This window comes from Acomys minous (genome assembly GCF_964271855.1).
Source record: "Acomys minous genome assembly, chromosome: 10".
NCBI classification, from domain to species: Eukaryota; Metazoa; Chordata; class Mammalia; order Rodentia; family Muridae; genus Acomys; species Acomys minous.
Genome location: NC_140491.1, coordinates 30928033 through 30946135, shown reverse-complemented (window position 1 = coordinate 30946135; position 18103 = coordinate 30928033). Strand labels below are relative to the sequence as shown.

General features: G+C 49.7%; 1 protein-coding gene across 2 annotated transcripts in view; it reads left to right on the top strand.

Annotated features, from left to right (window-relative positions):
• Nucleotides 1-17865, top strand: part of CRMP1 (collapsin response mediator protein 1) — a 56680-nt gene extending 38815 nt beyond the window's left edge. For both annotated transcript variants that reach the window (XM_084798521.1, XM_084798522.1), the window contains exons 5-14: nucleotides 1032-1093; nucleotides 2545-2625; nucleotides 4179-4247; nucleotides 5072-5192; nucleotides 5904-6060; nucleotides 8310-8451; nucleotides 9505-9675; nucleotides 11920-12099; nucleotides 14520-14685; nucleotides 16827-17865. In XM_084798521.1, coding sequence (XP_084654647.1) covers nucleotides 1032-1093; nucleotides 2545-2625; nucleotides 4179-4247; nucleotides 5072-5192; nucleotides 5904-6060; nucleotides 8310-8451; nucleotides 9505-9675; nucleotides 11920-12099; nucleotides 14520-14685; nucleotides 16827-16918 — 1241 coding nt within the window. In that variant the 3' untranslated portion in view covers nucleotides 16919-17865. The remainder of the gene's footprint in view (nucleotides 1-1031; nucleotides 1094-2544; nucleotides 2626-4178; nucleotides 4248-5071; nucleotides 5193-5903; nucleotides 6061-8309; nucleotides 8452-9504; nucleotides 9676-11919; nucleotides 12100-14519; nucleotides 14686-16826) is intronic.
• Nucleotides 17866-18103: the final 238 nt, after the last annotated feature.

Below are 18103 nucleotides of genomic sequence, written 5' to 3'. Positions count from 1 at the left end.
TACTTGAGTATATTTGATTAGTCAGTGGTATTTTTATACTAATCTCAGAACACAATTTTAACTTCTACTTTTTCCCCATTATTTTAAGAGAAGGAGTTTTTGTGGGTTTCTACACAACAGAAGCCTCTGGCTTGTCGCTTCTGTCACTGAGTGTAAGGGAAGGCTCATTCTCCTTAACACTTTGCCTCAGACTCGCCCCTTCTTCTCCAGATGTTTTCATACTTTACCCTCAAACCCAAGTCACACACCACGGGTCCCAGAGGAGCAAGGCAAAATGACTCATGGGGCACAGCCTCTGATCTCAAGTAACTTGCAGAGGATGCGAGGCAAGTCCTCTCACAAACTGCTCCTCATGATCAAGTTCTGTCCTGTCTTCCCTTTTATTTCCCTCCTCCCAGCAGTGTCCTCCCAGCATTCCCTTACCCACCTCCCGTCTGCTTTCAGGGCCATCTCTCCATCTCACAATGTGCTTCATGGTACCTCCTAGCTAGGGAAGACTAACGCAGTAGACACGGTGGCTAATTGCATGTCTCTTGTGCTATGCGCCACAGTGTGGGTTGAACTGGTTGTGACACTGAGCTTTGCCTTGTGTATTTGTACTACAGTGAAAACAATGGGATCACGAAGCACACGCCCCCTTTGCTTCAGCTGGAGGAAGACACATTCTAGAAAGGAAGATATTTCTACCATGCACACCCCTCCTTCTCTTGCATAGTTCCTGTGATCCTCTTTCTCTAATCCCTCCCTCCCTCTCTCCCTCCCTCTCTCCCTCCCTCCCTCCCTCCCTTTCTCCTCCTCCTCCTCCTTCTTCTCTCTCTCTCTCTTTCTTACCCTCAGATCCAGCTCAGGTTTGCTTTTTCCAAGAAAGTTCCAGGCACTGACTGCCACCCCTAGGCTGGCTTTGGTGCCCCCACAGTGGATCCATGGCACCTTCTGCCCTGACAGTTGCTGCTACACACCTGGTCACTGATTTACTGGAGAGACCTTCATCTCTACTTAAACATGCTTTTCTCCATCTTATCTTGCAACAGGTGTCAACTCCTTCCAAGTGTACATGGCATATAAGGATCTGTACCAGATGTCTGACAGCCAGGTAGGTTCTGTCGCAAGCTTCTCTTCACCCACATAGGCTGGAGCCAGCTCTCATGAGCACGGGAGACCCTCATAGCTTGGGCTCAGGTCTCACTCCCAGCACTAAGTGCAGTGTGGCCATTGTCCCTCCTCTATCTTTATTCCTCCCCTAAAAGAGATGAGAGCCTGGGGTCCTTAGTGGAGTGTCCCTCAAGTAGCTTTTCCACAGCATTCTCTGGAAGCCTCATTAACAAACAGTTCCTTGGAGCCCATTGTAGACATTCAGGAGTCACCTTCTGGACATGTACTTCCTACAGGCTGGACAGTTGGCCTTGGGGCTCAGGGGAGGCTGGGACCATAGCACTGGCTCTGTAAAGGGGAGCTGTGGCCTTCCTCAAACAAATGCAAGGCACCGAGGAAGTCAGAGTCTCTGTTTTCTCATCAGGAGGATGTGAGATCTCTGGCCTAGGGTGCAAGGAGCTGAGGAAGACACCACTATGTGTTTCCAATGGTGGGCTTACTGCTTACACCCCTCCCCCCACCACTGGGTCCCCTCTAACTCCTAGATGAAGTTGTTGATACCGTGACACAGCTTACCATACCCGTTGCTTGGTGGGCAGCTGGGAACACCTTTTCCACCATCTCTAGGCTTGAGGCTCATTCCATCCTCAACCTTACAGAGGTTGTCAGAATGCTGAATGACTTAATACATGTGAAATTCAGGGATGGCTTACTCCAGAACTGTGCTGACAGTGGCCTTTCCATGTCCTGCCCTTCAAAGAAGCAGCTTGGATCAGACAACAACTTACCTAGGATGCCTCGAGCTTTTGATGCAGACAAGGGGTGTTCTAGAAGCAGGAAGTTGGTTGGGGCTCATGGAAGCAGTAGTGTGTAACACATGGGTGGAATTACAACTGGTGCTTTTTTCTGGCATTGCTCCACTGATGTCCCTGTCATGGCTGTCAGCCATGGGCCTCTGACTGGAGGGTCTTCCAAAGTGCTTTCTGCCTCCGAGAGCCCCCTCTTACATTTGCAAGCATGTGTCCCAGGAGCAACAGTCTGTACTTAGAATGAAGACGAAGAAGATGGAGGTGTTACAGCAGTGGTTCTCAACCCATGAGTCATGATCCCTTTGGTGGTTGCACATCAGATATCCTGTGTATCAGATACTTACACTACGATTCATAACTGTAGAAAAATTACATTTGTGAAGTGGCAATGAAATGATTTTATGGTTGGGAATCACCACAACATGAGGAACTGTATTAAAGGGTCACATCATTAGGAAGAGTGGGGACCACTGTGTTATAATGACACTATGCACTTTGATTAGTTTGGTCCCACTCAGCTTCCTGCCTCTCAGTCTGGAAGATGGTGACCCAGGGGGTTCTGTAGAGGCTGCAGAGGAGCAGCCTGTTAAATGCATGGACTACTACACCTTGATTTCTCACCAGCCCCATTTTTCCTCTTTAGCTGTACGAAGCCTTCACTTTCCTTAAAGGTTTGGGAGCTGTGATCTTAGTCCATGCAGAAAATGGAGACTTGATAGCTCAGGTGAGTGGCACATGGCTCTCCCTCCTACCATAAAGGGGACCTGTTACAAAGTAGACTATAAAAGAGGGTTGTATCCTCCATTAGTGAGATGACTGGGTGGGGAGGGGTAGAGCTGAACGCTGGATGTCATATCACATGTTCAGATAAGAGATGCTCCCTTGTGTGCAGTGTGCCTACTGGCAAGACACTTGGCTTCTGAGACCTGTTTTCTCCTCTGCATTGCAAAGTTCTGAACAAAACTGCCCTGCATGTAGGGATGGTGGTGCCCCTCAGTGCCATGTGCACCCAGCTTTTTTTTTTCCTTAAATGTGGATTCTGGTGATTTTACTTATTCCCATTCTTGCATAGTCATCACTTTACCAACTGAGCCATCTCTCCAGGCTCTTGTATTAGACAAGGTTCTGTAGGGGAACAGAACAGTTAGGGTGTGTGTGTGTGTATGATTTATTAGAGTGTCTTACAGGCTGTGGTCCAGCTAGTCCAACAATGCCTGTCTACCAAGGAAGGTTCAAGAATCCAGTAGTTGTTCAGGCCATGAGGCTGGATGTCTCAAATGGTCTTGAGTATGGGCTGGAGTTCCGAAGAAATAGGCTCTAATGCCACTGAAGAGATAGACTTGCCAGAGAGAGTGAGAACAAGCAGGCAAAGAAAAAAATTTTTTTCTACGTGGGTCTTCCCATGTCAGATGATTCAATGCAAAACAAATCCCTCCCAGGTGTGCCTAGCTGCATGGGTTTTAGTTAATTTCAGGTGTAGTATTCTTGGTTGACAACCAAGAATAGCCACTACACTTCTACAAAGGCTAATTTTTGGTCTCCCTTCTGGGGATCAGCAAGTGTGACATTGGCCTCTGCTTGATTTCAGAGAATAAGTAATGACAGCTTCATGCATGGTGGCAAACCAGGAGAGGAAGAGGGGGAGAGAGCTGGTGTGGGGGGGAGCATGTGGGAGAGAGGTGGGGGGGGGGACAGTGGTAGGTTTGCCTGTGACATCCTGCTTTAGGGATAACTAACTCACTCCCCACAAAGAAAGATGTGCTGTTTAGGCTTGTAGTTCTGGAGATCCAAGGGTGTGGTATCACCAGCCCTCCGTGAGCTTGCCTTAGGTGTGTGAAAGCACAGGGAAGGGACAAAACATCGTGAAAATCATTCTTGTCAGAACGAGTCTCTTCCTGAGATGAAATCCCCCTCCACAGGAAAGCAGCAGTATCTCTCTGCTCTCATCCCCTGTGCATCTCCTAGCACCCTCACACGGGGGCCAGGCCATCATGGAGTTTTAAGGAGACAAGCCCTGCCTTGTGCTTCCTCACATTGGTTCCTGGAGTCCTAAGACAACTGTTCTAGACGATGCTGTGGCTGGGCAGGGGATGGGCATGGACTGATGAAGAGGAAGGTTGGTGGAGTGCAGAGAACAGCCGGTCACTCTCAGTCCACTGGCTGGCCTGTAGGAACCTCATCTGCCGACCTCATCTGCCCTGCCTCATGTCAGGCAGTGGCTGGAAGAGCGACCCCTCTCAGCTCCCTCATTCTGGCTCATTGGTGATTGTCTCCTAGGAACAAAAACGGATCCTGGAGATGGGCATCACGGGTCCCGAGGGTCATGCTCTGAGTAGACCTGAGGAGGTAAGGATGCCTCCTGTGATCTGTCATTGCCAAGTGTTCACACTCCAGAGTCCTGCAGCTGGAGCAGAACAACTCCCTTGCACCCAGCTCCTCCCTGTTCCCTCTGCTCTGTCCTCTCCACTCCACTCTGCCCTGCTCCCCCTGCACCCCCCGCCCCTCACTCCTTCTCAGGGCCCCAGAGGATACAAGTCAATCAGAGAGGCCAGAAAAGGCTATTCCAGGGTCTAGGAGCACCACCCCTGGGCTCCGCTCACACCCCAGTGTCCTGCTGGGGGAGAATGTTCACTAAAGACTTGCTGTATTGGTGATAGGAAAATAGACTGAAGAGTCCCTCAATGTCCTTGTCAAATCATACCTTTGTTAGGGCCATGCCTGAGGGCTTAACAGATTGTAAATTAAAAACCAGAAATAGAAGTCTCAGCAGGTGCTTTGGCTTACTGGTACTGAGAGCATGGCTGGGCTAGAGGGGGCTGAGATGAAATGAATCAGGTTTAGAGAGTGAATAAGAAAGCACAGTCAGCCATGGGTATGCCCTGATGTCATGACGTCAGTCATTAACCGTGACCGTTCGTGTGCCTTTTGATGTAGCTTCCTCTCGGGAGAGTTTTCTTACACAGCCTACAGGGTGTTTCCAAACAAGCCCAGGGCATTGTTCCATCTCCAACTCTCCCACCAGATTCACATGAAACTTTTCTCATTTCTCACATTCTCCTTTTAAATGGAAGATTTCACCTTTGCAAACACTTAAGGAGAATGGGAGAATATAGGCTCAGGAGCGGCTGCCTCCTTTCCTCCTGTGACCTTTGCATTTGCTGTGTCCCCAGCTGGAGGCCGAGGCCGTGTTCCGGGCTATTGCCATTGCAGGCCGGATCAATTGCCCCGTCTACATCACCAAGGTCATGAGCAAGAGTGCTGCGGACATCATCGCCCTGGCCAGGAAGAAAGGCAGGTGGTGCTTGTCCTCCTGAGGGGCGACAGAGGGCTGTCCAGGTTACTCCAGGGCAGAGGTCTGCCAGGAGTTGGCAGCCTGTGGCCTCAAGTGTCCTGAAGGGTTGTCGGGAGCTGATTTTAGACTTGACTGCTAGTGTACCAGGAGTCAAAGGCCTCTGCAATTCCCCCACAAGCTCTGAGCCTAAGCTACCTTGTTTGTGATGGTCCTTGCTCCTGTTGGCCAGATGAGACCACATGGCTCTTGGCTGGCTTTAGGGCCTTTCCCTTGGGTTTCACACAAAGCCAATGACTAGTCAGGAATGGCCAGCAGGTCCTCCTGCATCCCATCTTCCCCTTTTTGGGCCACTCCCTGGGCTTGGCCCTCTCCTAGGCTCTGTCCAAGACTCACATGGAAGCTTGTGCTTAGGGTTACTACACGGCCCCGAAAGAAGAGAGTCGATTGTGGGGTGGGAAGAAAGAAAGCATTTCCCCAGAGCACCAATAGGGGGCAGCAGGAGCTGGATATGGACAATGCTGGCCTAGGGCAGCTGCCCTCATGGGCTACAGAATTGAGCCTTCACAGTAAAGAGCACTGTGTGGTGCTGCTCCCGAAGAAGATACCGGGATATTGGCTTTTAGTCAGTCTCCTCTGCTACCAACCCTTCTTCTGTGTCAGCATGGACTCTGTAGGCTATAACCACACTCCTTACGTTTGCCCCTTTCAAGGCCCTCTTGTCTTCGGCGAGCCCATAGCTGCCAGCCTGGGGACCGATGGCACCCACTACTGGAGCAAGAACTGGGCCAAGGCAGCGGCATTTGTGACCTCCCCTCCCCTGAGCCCAGACCCCACCACTCCTGACTACTTGACCTCTTTGCTGGCCTGGTAAGAGCCATGGGGATGGAGAGACAGGGCTGGAAGCCACAGGCTGATTAGAGAAGGGAGGCTTCAGTGGGTGGGTGGGGGACGGGACGTCTGTGCTCAGAAAACAATTCCCCATGTTGTTTATAGCAAGTCTTCCTGGACCCAAGGGTAATCATGTAATGAGTGTTTACATTTCTTGACCACCTCCTCCCACGAGTTCAGTATTGTTTATTCACCTGCTATGTTCTAGGCAGTTAGGTGTGGTTGGTAGCCTCTAAGATTAGGGATGAGAGACCAGGATTCAAATCTTGCCTTTGCCACTTAACTGGTCCTGTTGTGGTTGTGGGCTTGTCGGAACATATGCAACATCTCTGTCTCTCTCCCCTAGCTTGTTCATTCTCTGGCCGCGTGTGCATAATCCAGTGCCTGCTTGTACAGGACTAGTTGCAGTTCAGTGTGGGTGGGCGCAGTTCAATGAGCAGCTACTTGTTGCTGGCAAAGCAACAGTATTTTTCCACACAGTAGAAGTGCAGCCACCGCAATCGACTTCCACCAGTCAGCATAAGAGAAGAGGGCTGTGCAAGACCACATAGTGAGAGGAGGAGGACAGGCTGCCCTTGGGGTAGGGAGGCAGATGGCTGGTGCTCTGTGGAGGGGATGAGTTGGGGCTGGACTTGGGGGATAAGACAGGACTTCCGAGGATAAGGAACTGGGTGTGCGAACAAGGAGACTCTGGGATGGTGCCGTGTGGAAATCTTTGTCCCCACAGGATGCAGACACTGTTTTGCTGGTGAACTCAATTACAATTCAGCATCGAAGCCCATGGCTTGTGGGTGTCCGATGCTTCCTCCAACTACAAAGGAGTCCACAAATTCCCAGGATCTGTTGTCTCACAGTCTTGGTCAGCTCAGAAAAAGGCAGGAACATGACCACAGTCTGTAGAGACTGATGATGTCGTGCACCCTTGGTCATGGCCACTCACTGTGTGGGTGCCTCTTGCCTGCATGGACCTCTGTTTCCAAGGAGCTAGTCTCCCTGCCCCATCCATGCGCTGTCCATGGTGCTTAAGCACTTTAAATGTCAGCAGGACCAAGAGAGGACACCCTTATGATTTCTTCTTCCAAGTGGAGTCCAAAGGGCAGAGCATAGCCTGGACCCTACTCCTTGGCTAGACTCCAGCCTGATTTTCTCTCCAGGCTGACTTCACCTCTGGCCTTGGTTCTCTCTGCCTAACTTTACAGCCTCAGGCTGATACAGCCGGCGCCCCTCCCACCACGCCGAAATAACTTTGTCTCAGAGCCACATCCTGCCTAGCACTCTCATGTGTCTCTCAGTTGGCTTATTTACTGCTTCCAGACCCTTCTTGGAAGGTTTCTGCTCAGAGAGGCATTTCCTGGTCATCAGATTTAAAATAGCAACTCAGCTCAGCTGCCTCAGTGCTCCTGTTTCTACACCCACCATGACAGTGGTCTGTTGAGATTCACCGTGGCCCTCACATCATCCCAGCACAGAGCATGTGTATGGTGTGGGTTTGCTAAATAAATAAGGACAGACAATCCTAAACAGGACAACTCGTAGGCATACATCTAGCATTTAAGTGACGTATGCATCCTGATACTATAAAGTAGAGTACCACCTCAGCCTGCATTTGCACACACCAAGTCACAACCCTCTCATTGCTGATACTGGCTTCTAGGCTGAGGCTCTGGATGCACCCGGTGGTCCTTGCTTCCAAACTCTCGAGGGTCAAAACAACACAGCCAGAGATCTGTGTCTTTTAGCTAGTACCTACAGGTATTATTTGTTCTGTGAGCCCAGAACAGAAGGACCAGCTGCCATAGGCCAGCGACCTCACTATAAGAGACACATGTCTCTGTGTGTGTGACTGTCCTGTGACATACAGAGTTGGAAGGCTCAGGTTGCAAATGTGGGGTTCCTGATGTGCTGACAGGCTTTGAGTTGACAGACTGACTTTGGATCAATGACTACATGATCAGCTATTGAGTAGGGCTGGAAACATAGCTCACTGGTATCATACTTGCTTAGCATGTGTTAGACTCTGAGTTAGATACCAAACACACACACACACACACACACACACACACACACACACACAAAAAAAAAAAAAAAAAAAATTAGACAAAATCCCTGATGCCTTGTGCCTTCTTCAGAACTTTCCACTGAGCCACTGGGGCTTAAGTGCCACTCCTGGATGGGTGACGCATGCTGTTCACAATGAATACAACTCTACCTTTTTCTGTTCTTGCCAGTGGAGACTTGCAGGTCACAGGTAGTGGCCACTGTCCTTACAGTACTGCCCAGAAGGCTGTGGGCAAGGACAACTTCACTCTGATCCCTGAAGGTGTCAATGGCATAGAGGAGCGGATGACTGTTGTCTGGGACAAGGCAGTGGTAAGTCCATCCTACCTCTCCTGTGGAATATTCTAGAAGTACTCTTCCTGGACCATCTAGGCCAGTGTTATGGACTTAAGGTTCTGAAGTCTTCCTTTCTTACCTTAAAGTAGAGATGTGACTCCTGATGTCACAGTCCTTGAATGGAGGATGAAAAGTGGATGGAAGCGGGCACTAGCTCATCAGAAATGTAAATCGTGTGTGCCTATCTTCATGTGTGCATGTGTCTGCATGTTTGTGGGTGCACATGTTATGGTGCATGGTGTGAAATATAGAAGATAGCCTGTGGGGATCAGTTTTCTCCTTCTACCAGGCTCCAGGACTTGAACACAGGTCATCAGGTTTGAGTGTAGGCATTTTTTACCTGTTGGGTCATCTTGCCTGGCCCTACCTTATTTACTTATTTATCTTTAGTTATTCTATTTGATGTTGTGGGTCTTTTGGCTGCATATATGTCTGTGTACCACATGTGTGCCTGATATCCTTGGAGGCCAGAAAAAAGCCCTGGAATTGAAACTACGAACTGTTGTGAGCCACCAGGTTTGTGTTGGGAATCAGATCTGGGTCCACAACCAGTTTTCTTAACCACAGGGCCATCTTTCCATCACCTCTCCATCTTACATTTTGAGTCCCTCTTTGGCTTAGAGTTCACCAAGTCGGGGTGACACTGGCTGGTCACTGAACCCCAGGGACCCACCTGTCTTTCTCTTCCTAGTGCTGAGATAACAGGTCCATGCCGCTGTGCCTGTGCCTGGCTTTTTAGATCCGTTCCGGAGATTGAACTTGGGTCCTCACACTTATGTCACACACACTTTACTGAGCTCTCTCCTGGGCCCAGTTTTTACTTTTTATAAAACTTGGGCCTAGAGCCACCGACAGGCCACCACAGTGGCTCTTGTGGAAGGTGTCAGCAACCCTGTGCAGTTCTTTTCATTCCTGCTCTGGTCAGACCACTCTTTAGGATGACTGGTTTCTGTTTGGGAAGACCCCCCCTGGGAGGCCCAGGTCTGTGCCCAACTGTCCTTCTCCTCAATGCGTGGGTCTTGATTTCAGGCTACTGGCAAGATGGACGAAAATCAGTTCGTAGCCGTCACCAGCACCAACGCAGCCAAGATCTTCAACCTGTACCCAAGGAAAGGCCGGATCGCTGTGGGCTCCGATGCTGATGTAGTCATCTGGGACCCAGACAAGATGAAGACCATAACAGCTAAAAGCCATAAATCAGTAAGTCCCAAGCCTATCCATGGGCCATGCTTCCTATGGGCCATTTCAGAAGCTTCTGGCTAAAAGTGATGCAGGGTTTTCCAAATCTGTCACATGCCTGTGTCAGCCACTCAGTGTTTCTATTGGAGCAATTCCAAGATGCTTTGAGCAGGCCTTCAGCCATGCCGCTCTCTCTGGCTATACACACAGGGCAGGTACATCTGTTCTTGGCCACCATGTCCTCTGGAAGAGCACCTGGTGCTCTTACCCCTTAGCCATCACTCCAGTCCCCAGCACACATTTTTAAAATGACAGTTCTGGATGGAAACTGCAGGGGGAATAATTTTTCTGTTTGTGACCCGGCTACAGAAAAAAAAAAAAAGCAAAAATAGTCTGTATAGCTGAGAAAATGATGTGACATGAGATACAAAGTTCAGGGCAAGGATTGGAGGTAGGGATCTGCCAGTCACCAAAGGAAGGGTAGTAGGTTCTTTGCAAAATTGGACAATACTGTGAGACTAATAGAGTAGAACGCAAAGACAATTGCACAGTAAGGGTTGTGCGCATGTGAGTATTGCCCGGGGGAAACGACCTGCTCTTACTAACAGCTACAGGTCACAGCATCGAGAGGGGCACATGATTAGACAGGCTCCAGGGTGTAATGTGTGTCCCTTTGATACTGTCCCAGCAACAGGGAGTCTCACAGCGTTGCCAGAGCTGGGTCCTAGTGTCACCTCTTTGGGTGATGGAGGGCCCATGATCACACATGCAGACTGCGCACACAGTGTCTTTTTAGCAAAAGCCTAGAAATGTCCCATTTCTTTGAAGTTGGGAAGTGAGTGGGATCAGTGGTGGCCCAAGTGCATGATGGGACTCAACTCGGTGGCATATAGGCTGTAAAGTGTTCTCAGCTTCAGCCTCGTGCTGAGGGTCTCTAGGGTACGGGGTGGAATAAGGACTTGCATGATGTGCAGTCAGCACTTGTGTGTGAGACAGCTGCAAGCAGAAGTCCTGTAAGGCCCTCGGCTCAGTTGGAGGTTGAGAAGCTTCTCTTCCAGATTCCCTTTGTACCGCTGGATTGTTTCCAACCACATAGGACCCACTGTTACAATAACTGATAAAAATTAACAATAGGTGAGCAGCCATTGGGTGGTGGCAGTTGGCTAATGGAGTAACAAACCAAATGCAAAGTTCTAGATGGTCTGTTGTCCTTTTTGTTTTTCTGTTTTTTTAAGGTTTTATTTTATTTTTTAATGATGTATGTTTGTGTGTGTTTAACTGGGTTTGGGCACATGAATGTAGTGCCTGCAGCAGTCAGAAGGGGGAGTTGGATCATCTGGAAGTGGTGTTACAAGGCTGTGAGCTGCCTGATGTGGGTGTCCTGAACCCAACTTTCAGTCTCCTCTCTGTAAGACCTGAACCAAATCCTCTGCCGTCTTTCTTTTGTCCTTCCTTCTTTCCTTTTTTTTCTTTCTTTCTCTTCCTTTCCTTCTCCTCTCTCTCCTTTCCTCTCTTCTCCTCCTTCTTCTTCCACACCTCTCTCTGTGTCTCTGTCTCTGTCTCTGTCTCTCTGTCTCTCTCTGTCTCTCTGTCTCTGTCTCTGTCTGTCTCTCTCTCTCTCTCTCTCTCTCTCTCTCTCTCTCTCTCTCTCTCTCTCAGGGATGCTCAGGTCAGGGACATATTGAGGAAGCCAGTTCTTTCCTTCCACCACATTTGTCCCAAATATTGAACTCAGGTCATCAGGCTTGGCAGCCAGCACCCCTACCCACTGAGCCACCTCGCAGGCCCTGTTGTCTTCTCAGTTGATGAGACAGCAACAACATGACCTTGCCCTGTGCTCAGACTCTAAGTGTGCAACGTTTCTCGCCTTCCACCTGGCCATGCAGACTGGGCTCATTGCTTGGGACGTGATTTGCCTGTGTACTCCACGTGTTTTAAGGAAATCCATATCCTTTGACCTCATACTTTAGGAAGCTCTCCCCTACAAAAGGTAACAATGTCACAGAAATGTGGGTTACAACCAGACTATCCATAGTGCTTGTCCTCAGGGAAGCATTGCTCCATTCGAGATGCTCAGGGTGAGTGGTGACTTCAGTCTCAGCAGGCGATGTTCATTGTCTGTTGTACAAGCAGACTATTACACAGAGAAGAAAAAGTCATTGGAAACTACTTACAATGGAGCATCATAGATGTGTGCCATGCTGGTGCTGAAGGAGAAGCCTTGGGTGTGGTATGGAAGTAAATGTGGGCTTTTTGCATTCACAGACTGTGGAATACAACATCTTTGAGGGCATGGAGTGCCATGGCTCGCCCCTGGTGGTCATCAGCCAGGGCAAGATTGTTTTCGAGGATGGAAACATCAGCGTCAGCAAGGGCATGGGTCGCTTCATCCCTCGGAAGCCTTTCCCCGAACATCTGTACCAGCGTGTCAGGATCAGGAGCAAGGTGAGCTCCCGAGTGGAGGGCCCTTGTGCTGTGTCATCTGCTTCTTGGGGAACTGGGCTCTGTCCTGTGCCGAGTTGATTACATGGCTCCATCTGGCCCTGTTTGTTCATCTGAGATCAGACAAGGTCAGGGAGGTTGCAGGGCCTTGCAGGCTGTGCCAGTTGAACCTGTATCAGCGAGAGGCATCCGTGAGCTGCTCGGGATTCTGTCCTCACATGGCCTACTGGAAGGTCATGGGCCTCGTTTTCCAGATTAGAAGCTGATGCTCAGGCATAGGAAAGTTACCCAGCTCACCAGCCATCACAGTGAGAATACACAGCCCACAGTGCTCCGGGGCTGGCTCCACCCTGGTCTGCCTCACCTTCTCATCCTCCCCTCCTGCCAGATCTGTACCTACCTTCCCCAAGATCTTGATCCACGGTCTTGGAAGGCCCCAGCCAAGCACAGAGCAGGCTCTGTCCTTGTCTCTGACTCAGAAGAGGGAACTTTGGACTCCTTACTGTGGCTCCTCCTGTCTGTGACCTGCCTGTCATTAATCAACTCATTATCCACATGATCTAAATGATGATGTATGCTAGAAGGTCTCTGTTCCTTGTGCATGCATACATGTGTGTCTACTTTGTGTACTGTACATGTGTGCCATTAAATGTATCATACACATGCACATGTGCACATTCCCATTGTGTGTGCATGCATGTGTGTACATTTTTCTGTTGCTTGCATTATACTTATATGCATATGTATTTTATCTATGCACACATGTATGTGTGTTCATTTATCTATTGTGTATATCATACATGTATGCATATGTGTGGGTGTGTGCCCATTGAGTGTGCTGTGCATGCATGTGTGTGTTCATTGCATGTACTGGACATGTCTGCACTTATACATTGTATATTGTGTATATTATATATCTTATGTGTATTATACATGTATGTAGATATGTGTCCATTTTGTACTGTGCACACATGTATGTATATGTTTATTTATCCATTGTGTATATTATACATGTATGCATATGTGTGGGTGTGTGCCCATTGAGTGTGCTGTGCATACATATGTGTGTGTTCTTTGCTGTACTGTACATATCTGCATATATATATTATATATAGGTATGTGCCTTGTATATCGAGTATATATACATGTGCATGCATATTTGTATGTGAGTGGGTGTGTGTTCGTGTGTGTTCCCGTTCTTGTACTTTGTGAATGCAGTACTATTTCTGACTTAGACAGAGTAAAGTTAGACCCCTTCTTCCAGTCCTAGGCCCCACAGAGTTGCCTTCGTCTGTCAGCTGTTCCTCTCCCAGCACCAGATAGACACACATCACAGACACTGTGCATCCATTGGGAAGAGAGGCAGAGTAGGCCAAGGGTCTTAGGTACCAGAATGGCTGGGATGCCCTCCCCACTAAGGGCTGGCAACATCCCTTGCCAGGCTGTAGACCTTCCAGCTGGGATGCAACTGAGGTCTGTGGTCAATAGTTAATTGTCACGGAGAAAATACTTGGCCCAATGCTAAGGCATCAGTTTATGTCAGGGGGTCAGGTTGCTGTACCTAGGGTTCTCTACCCTTATGGCTGGGCAGTGGGCAGGAGCCAGGCTGGGAGTGGGGCACAGAACCTGACTCTGGCCACTCTGAGCCCAGAGGAAGGGTGGTCGCTGAAGGGAGGTATGGGAATCAGGGTGGCAGGGCCTTAAAAGGGGGTACAGGTCACCAGAGGCCTTGGCAGTCAGGGAACAGGCCACTGGGACAAAGCTGATGCTGGAGCTGGAGCCAGGGCATGGGCACTTGCCACCAGTGGCACCCAGAGGGCTTGTACAGCTTCCTGGGTGCATGTTGCTCTCTGAAGCCTAGAGTCAGCACCTTTTCCATGGTCATTCTGGGGCTTTCTGGGCTGTTCAAGATCTCCAGCAGGCCCAGAGGGTCCCTGTATCAGCTCTGGGCTGATGTGTAGCTTCTTTCAGTTCTATGGCCGACAGCCTGTCTACCTCTGGATGGTGGCGGCCTGCCCTCTTGAGGTCATTACTGAGGAGCTCTTCTAGTACTTTGATTCCTCTGCCCTCCCTGTCTCACCCTCACTCCCTCTTTTAACCACTTGCCTGGTGCCAGTCCCTCATCTCCCTAAGGACTTCTGTAAAGATGGTAAGACTGGTCCTTGAATACCGTAGTCTGGGCCTGGGCAGCGGAAAGCGTGGCAGGGAACATGACTGTGTGGAAATGACTTGAGGTCCTTCAGCATGAAGCTCTGTGTGCATGTATGTGAACAGATGTGTGTGCATCTATGAAGCATATATGCGTGTAAATGTACCTGTGTGTGCACAAATGTGGCTTCTGTGAGCAGCTAGACGGCCTCTGGTCCTTCTGTTGGTGGGGCACAGGCACAGTATCAATCTGACCCTGACCTCTTTCTTTTCAGGTTTTCGGGTTGCATGGTGTTTCCAGGGGCATGTACGACGGCCCCGTGTACGAGGTGCCGGCTACACCCAAACATGCAGCTCCCGCTCCTTCTGCCAAATCCTCGCCTTCCAAACACCAACCTCCACCCATCAGGAACCTCCACCAGTCCAACTTCAGCTTATCAGGTAACCAGGCTCCTGTGGGAAGGAGAACTTGGCTTCGGGCAAAGGTGGAGATGGCCAGTCAGGCACACTCCTATGCTGTGGCCCTGAGGCACAGGGTAGGCCGCACACCATGTTGATTCTTGACCTTGGCATCACCGGTCAGCCCTGAGGTTAAGCATGTGTGTGTGTACAGGGGAGGGGGGCGTAATTCTTATACCTTGAAGCCAAGGGTGGAGCCTAGGGGTGGATATGAGGCAGGGGCCCTGTCATTTCCTGGGTACATGCTCTGTGCCTGCCACTCACCCTTCCCTTCCCCCACACCTACCTAGCTCAGAAAGCACAATATGGACTTTATGTCCCCCCACAGGTGGTGATGTGTTCCTGGTATTATTTGAAGTTTCACAAAATCAAAGTCCCAGGGTTCAGGGTTCAGCAACTCTACCAACTGGCTCCATGAGGGCGTGCGTGTGCGCACACAAACACACACACACACACACACACATTGAAATGATTCCAGTTGTTAGAGCCTTTGCATGGTCCTAGGGATTTGATGATGAGTTACGAACAGCTGGGTTGCTTCACATGAGCCGAGGAACCTGCTGAAGCCCACAGTTTAAAGCCTAGGATGCTGCATTCAATGGCTTTTTAAAATAGGAACCATTTAAGTGTGAGCCATGAGCTGTGTAAAAATAGGCAGTGGGCTAAAGTAGGTCAGTGGGTCACACCAGCAACGTGTTAGCAACAGATACGTGTTAGCAACAGAGGGTGTGGCAGGAGCTGGAAGAGGATGTAGTCTCAGTTAAAGTTGTAGGATGAGAGGTACCCAGCAGGGAGAAAGCAGTGGGTGCTGGGTCGGGGGACCCCAGGACACCTCACTTCCCATGATCCTTTCTTGGAATAACTATCTGAGTGCAATTCTGGTATTAAAGGTGGCCAGTGTTATTGCACAAAGAGACTCAAAGCACAACCCTAGCATCTTCTACGGTGTGCATAGAGGGCTGGTCTTCCATGCTGGGAGCCCCAGGGACACTGGCATCTCACTGCCAGCTTGCAAACTGGCTCCCCAGTCCCATTTTATAACTAAATACTGTTGATCCAACATCAGATGTGAGTAGAAAAATCTCTAGAACACCATGTAAAAACAAGCATGTGTTAGGGCCCTGGGCCTGCCCTCCATCTGGGCTCTCCATTCCCTCTGAAGAGCTGCCCTCAGGGCCTCGTGGACATTTATCAAGTGTCACTATTGCTGCTAGCTACATAGCTGATTTTTCTGCATTGCTATCAAGCTCACCCTTGTCCACTTCAAAGGCAAGACAACGCTACAGAACATAGGTGCCGTATGTTAGTCTAACGGGTGTTTTCGTGCCACGGTCACCTGGCAAGCAAGGTACAGAGAATTGTGAAGGGAAATTAGTGAAATGATAGGCTGAATCCCGAGTTACCAGGAAGGCAGATGGCTGCCCATGAGGCAGCTGGGAGAACCAGAGTTGTGCCCTAAGCCAGGCCCTCAGTAGCTCGAAGAAACAGGCCCTGTAAAGTCGGGGTCAGAAGGGAAGTCAGTCAGTCCACATGCAGGCACAGACTTGTGTAGTGTGCATGTCACATCTATGCAATGCCTCTGGAGCAAGGGACATTGTTCATAGAGCATGGTGGGCTTTGAGGATAAACCAGTATGGGCATGAGTCCTGCCTCCCAACTTAATATGTGTCCTATGAATATTACTGAACCTAATACCAGGCTGAATGTGAGCCTAATAGTCAGTCTGAGCCTCGATACCCTTATCTTTGAATTGTGGGTTAAAAAAAAAACAACAACCACATATCCGTCATCTCGTTGCGTGTTCTGAGCACATGTCAGAGCACCAAGTCTGCTGCACGTAGCAGGAACTCACTAAGTTCTTCTTTCAAGGCCAAACTCCGCAGGGGTAGGAGATATAAGAGGGGGACCCCAGGACTGGGAGGCATCCAGATATCAGGCAGGTCTACAGGTCAGGGAGGCCTCCCAGAGTGAACGTGGATAGGGTCTCGAAGGAGGGTTGGAGTGATTGGCATTTCAAGATGGGGCACATGGAATGCCTACAAAAGCGAGGAGGGCTTTTGTCAGCATGCCAAGGTGACATAAGCAAGTCTTATCCCACTGTCTCTTTCTTCTGTCTCTTTCAGGTGCCCAGATAGATGACAACAATCCAAGGCGTACAGGCCACCGCATTGTGGCACCCCCCGGTGGCCGCTCCAACATCACCAGCCTCGGTTGACCTCAGATGAGCCAGATACGCAAGAGTGAAGGATTCTGGGAAAATGTCCATTCCTTTTTCCTGTCTGTGTTTTTGAAGCCCACAGTTTTAGTTGGTACTGATGGAGGGGAGATTGAGTGATGCTCTTTCCTTCTCTGTTTAGGAAGAAGTGGTACTAGTGTGGTGTGTTTGCCTGGAAGTTCCTTGCCCACAGTGTGTGTTCACACCGACTCCACCTCAGAGCATGGTGTCTCCATTTTCCCTTCCTAGTGACCCCCAGGTTTAGCATCGTCCTACACTGTTCCCTCCACTCCTCCATGACCCTCTGAGTGATGGTTCCTTTGCACCCTATAGCTGTTCTAGGATAGGATGCATGTTAGTAAGTTTCGTATGCAAGTCTGAGCGCGGCTGATGGGCATCTATCGTAGAGGACCGACATAGACACAATGCCGAGACCTTAGCCCCCAGGGGAGACTTCCAAACCCTTACAAATGAAGGCTCTGCCCTGAGTCTTCACTAGAAAGATGTCATCCCCAGCCCCACCCTGACTGAGACCTGTGAATATGCAGAAAGGCACGGGAGCCTTCCACCTGGTCCCAGAGCTTCATCACCCATGTCCTGTGTCAACAACCTGGTCCCTGTGGCACCTGTAACTGGCCATGGTGTCTTTCTGGCCTGTGTGTTCTTCTAGCCAGCCTTGGGCTTTGGGCCCAATCAGGCTCACATCCAGAAAAGGGGGTCCTGACACCCCACTCGGGCCTGAGGATGGTGCGGTAATGGGTCTGCCCAGGCTGCCTGAGTCCCTGTCCCTCTGAAGAGGCCAGCGGGGCAGTCAGATTTTTAAAGTTTTGTACAGTTTTTCCTTTGTATTCACTTCCATTTTTACTTAATAACTGACTTGTTGGTGGCTCTTATTTCTGAATTCAAAGCTTGTGGAAAAAAAAAATAAAGAAATTAAATTGCCCGTTGACCTGAGTGGGTGTTTTTATTTGAGTGGATCAAATAAATGTCTAGCACTCATTCTGACTTGTGATGAGCAAGTGCTGAAGACACTGGAAGGGTTAGAGGTGGGGGGGGGGACGACAGTTAATATATATATGCCTTGGGAGAAATGGGTCAAGACCCTGGAGCAGTAGGTAGGCTTCTGGGATGTGCATTGATTGAGACAGCACAGCTAACAGCCGGTCTGCTAAGAATTGGGTCACT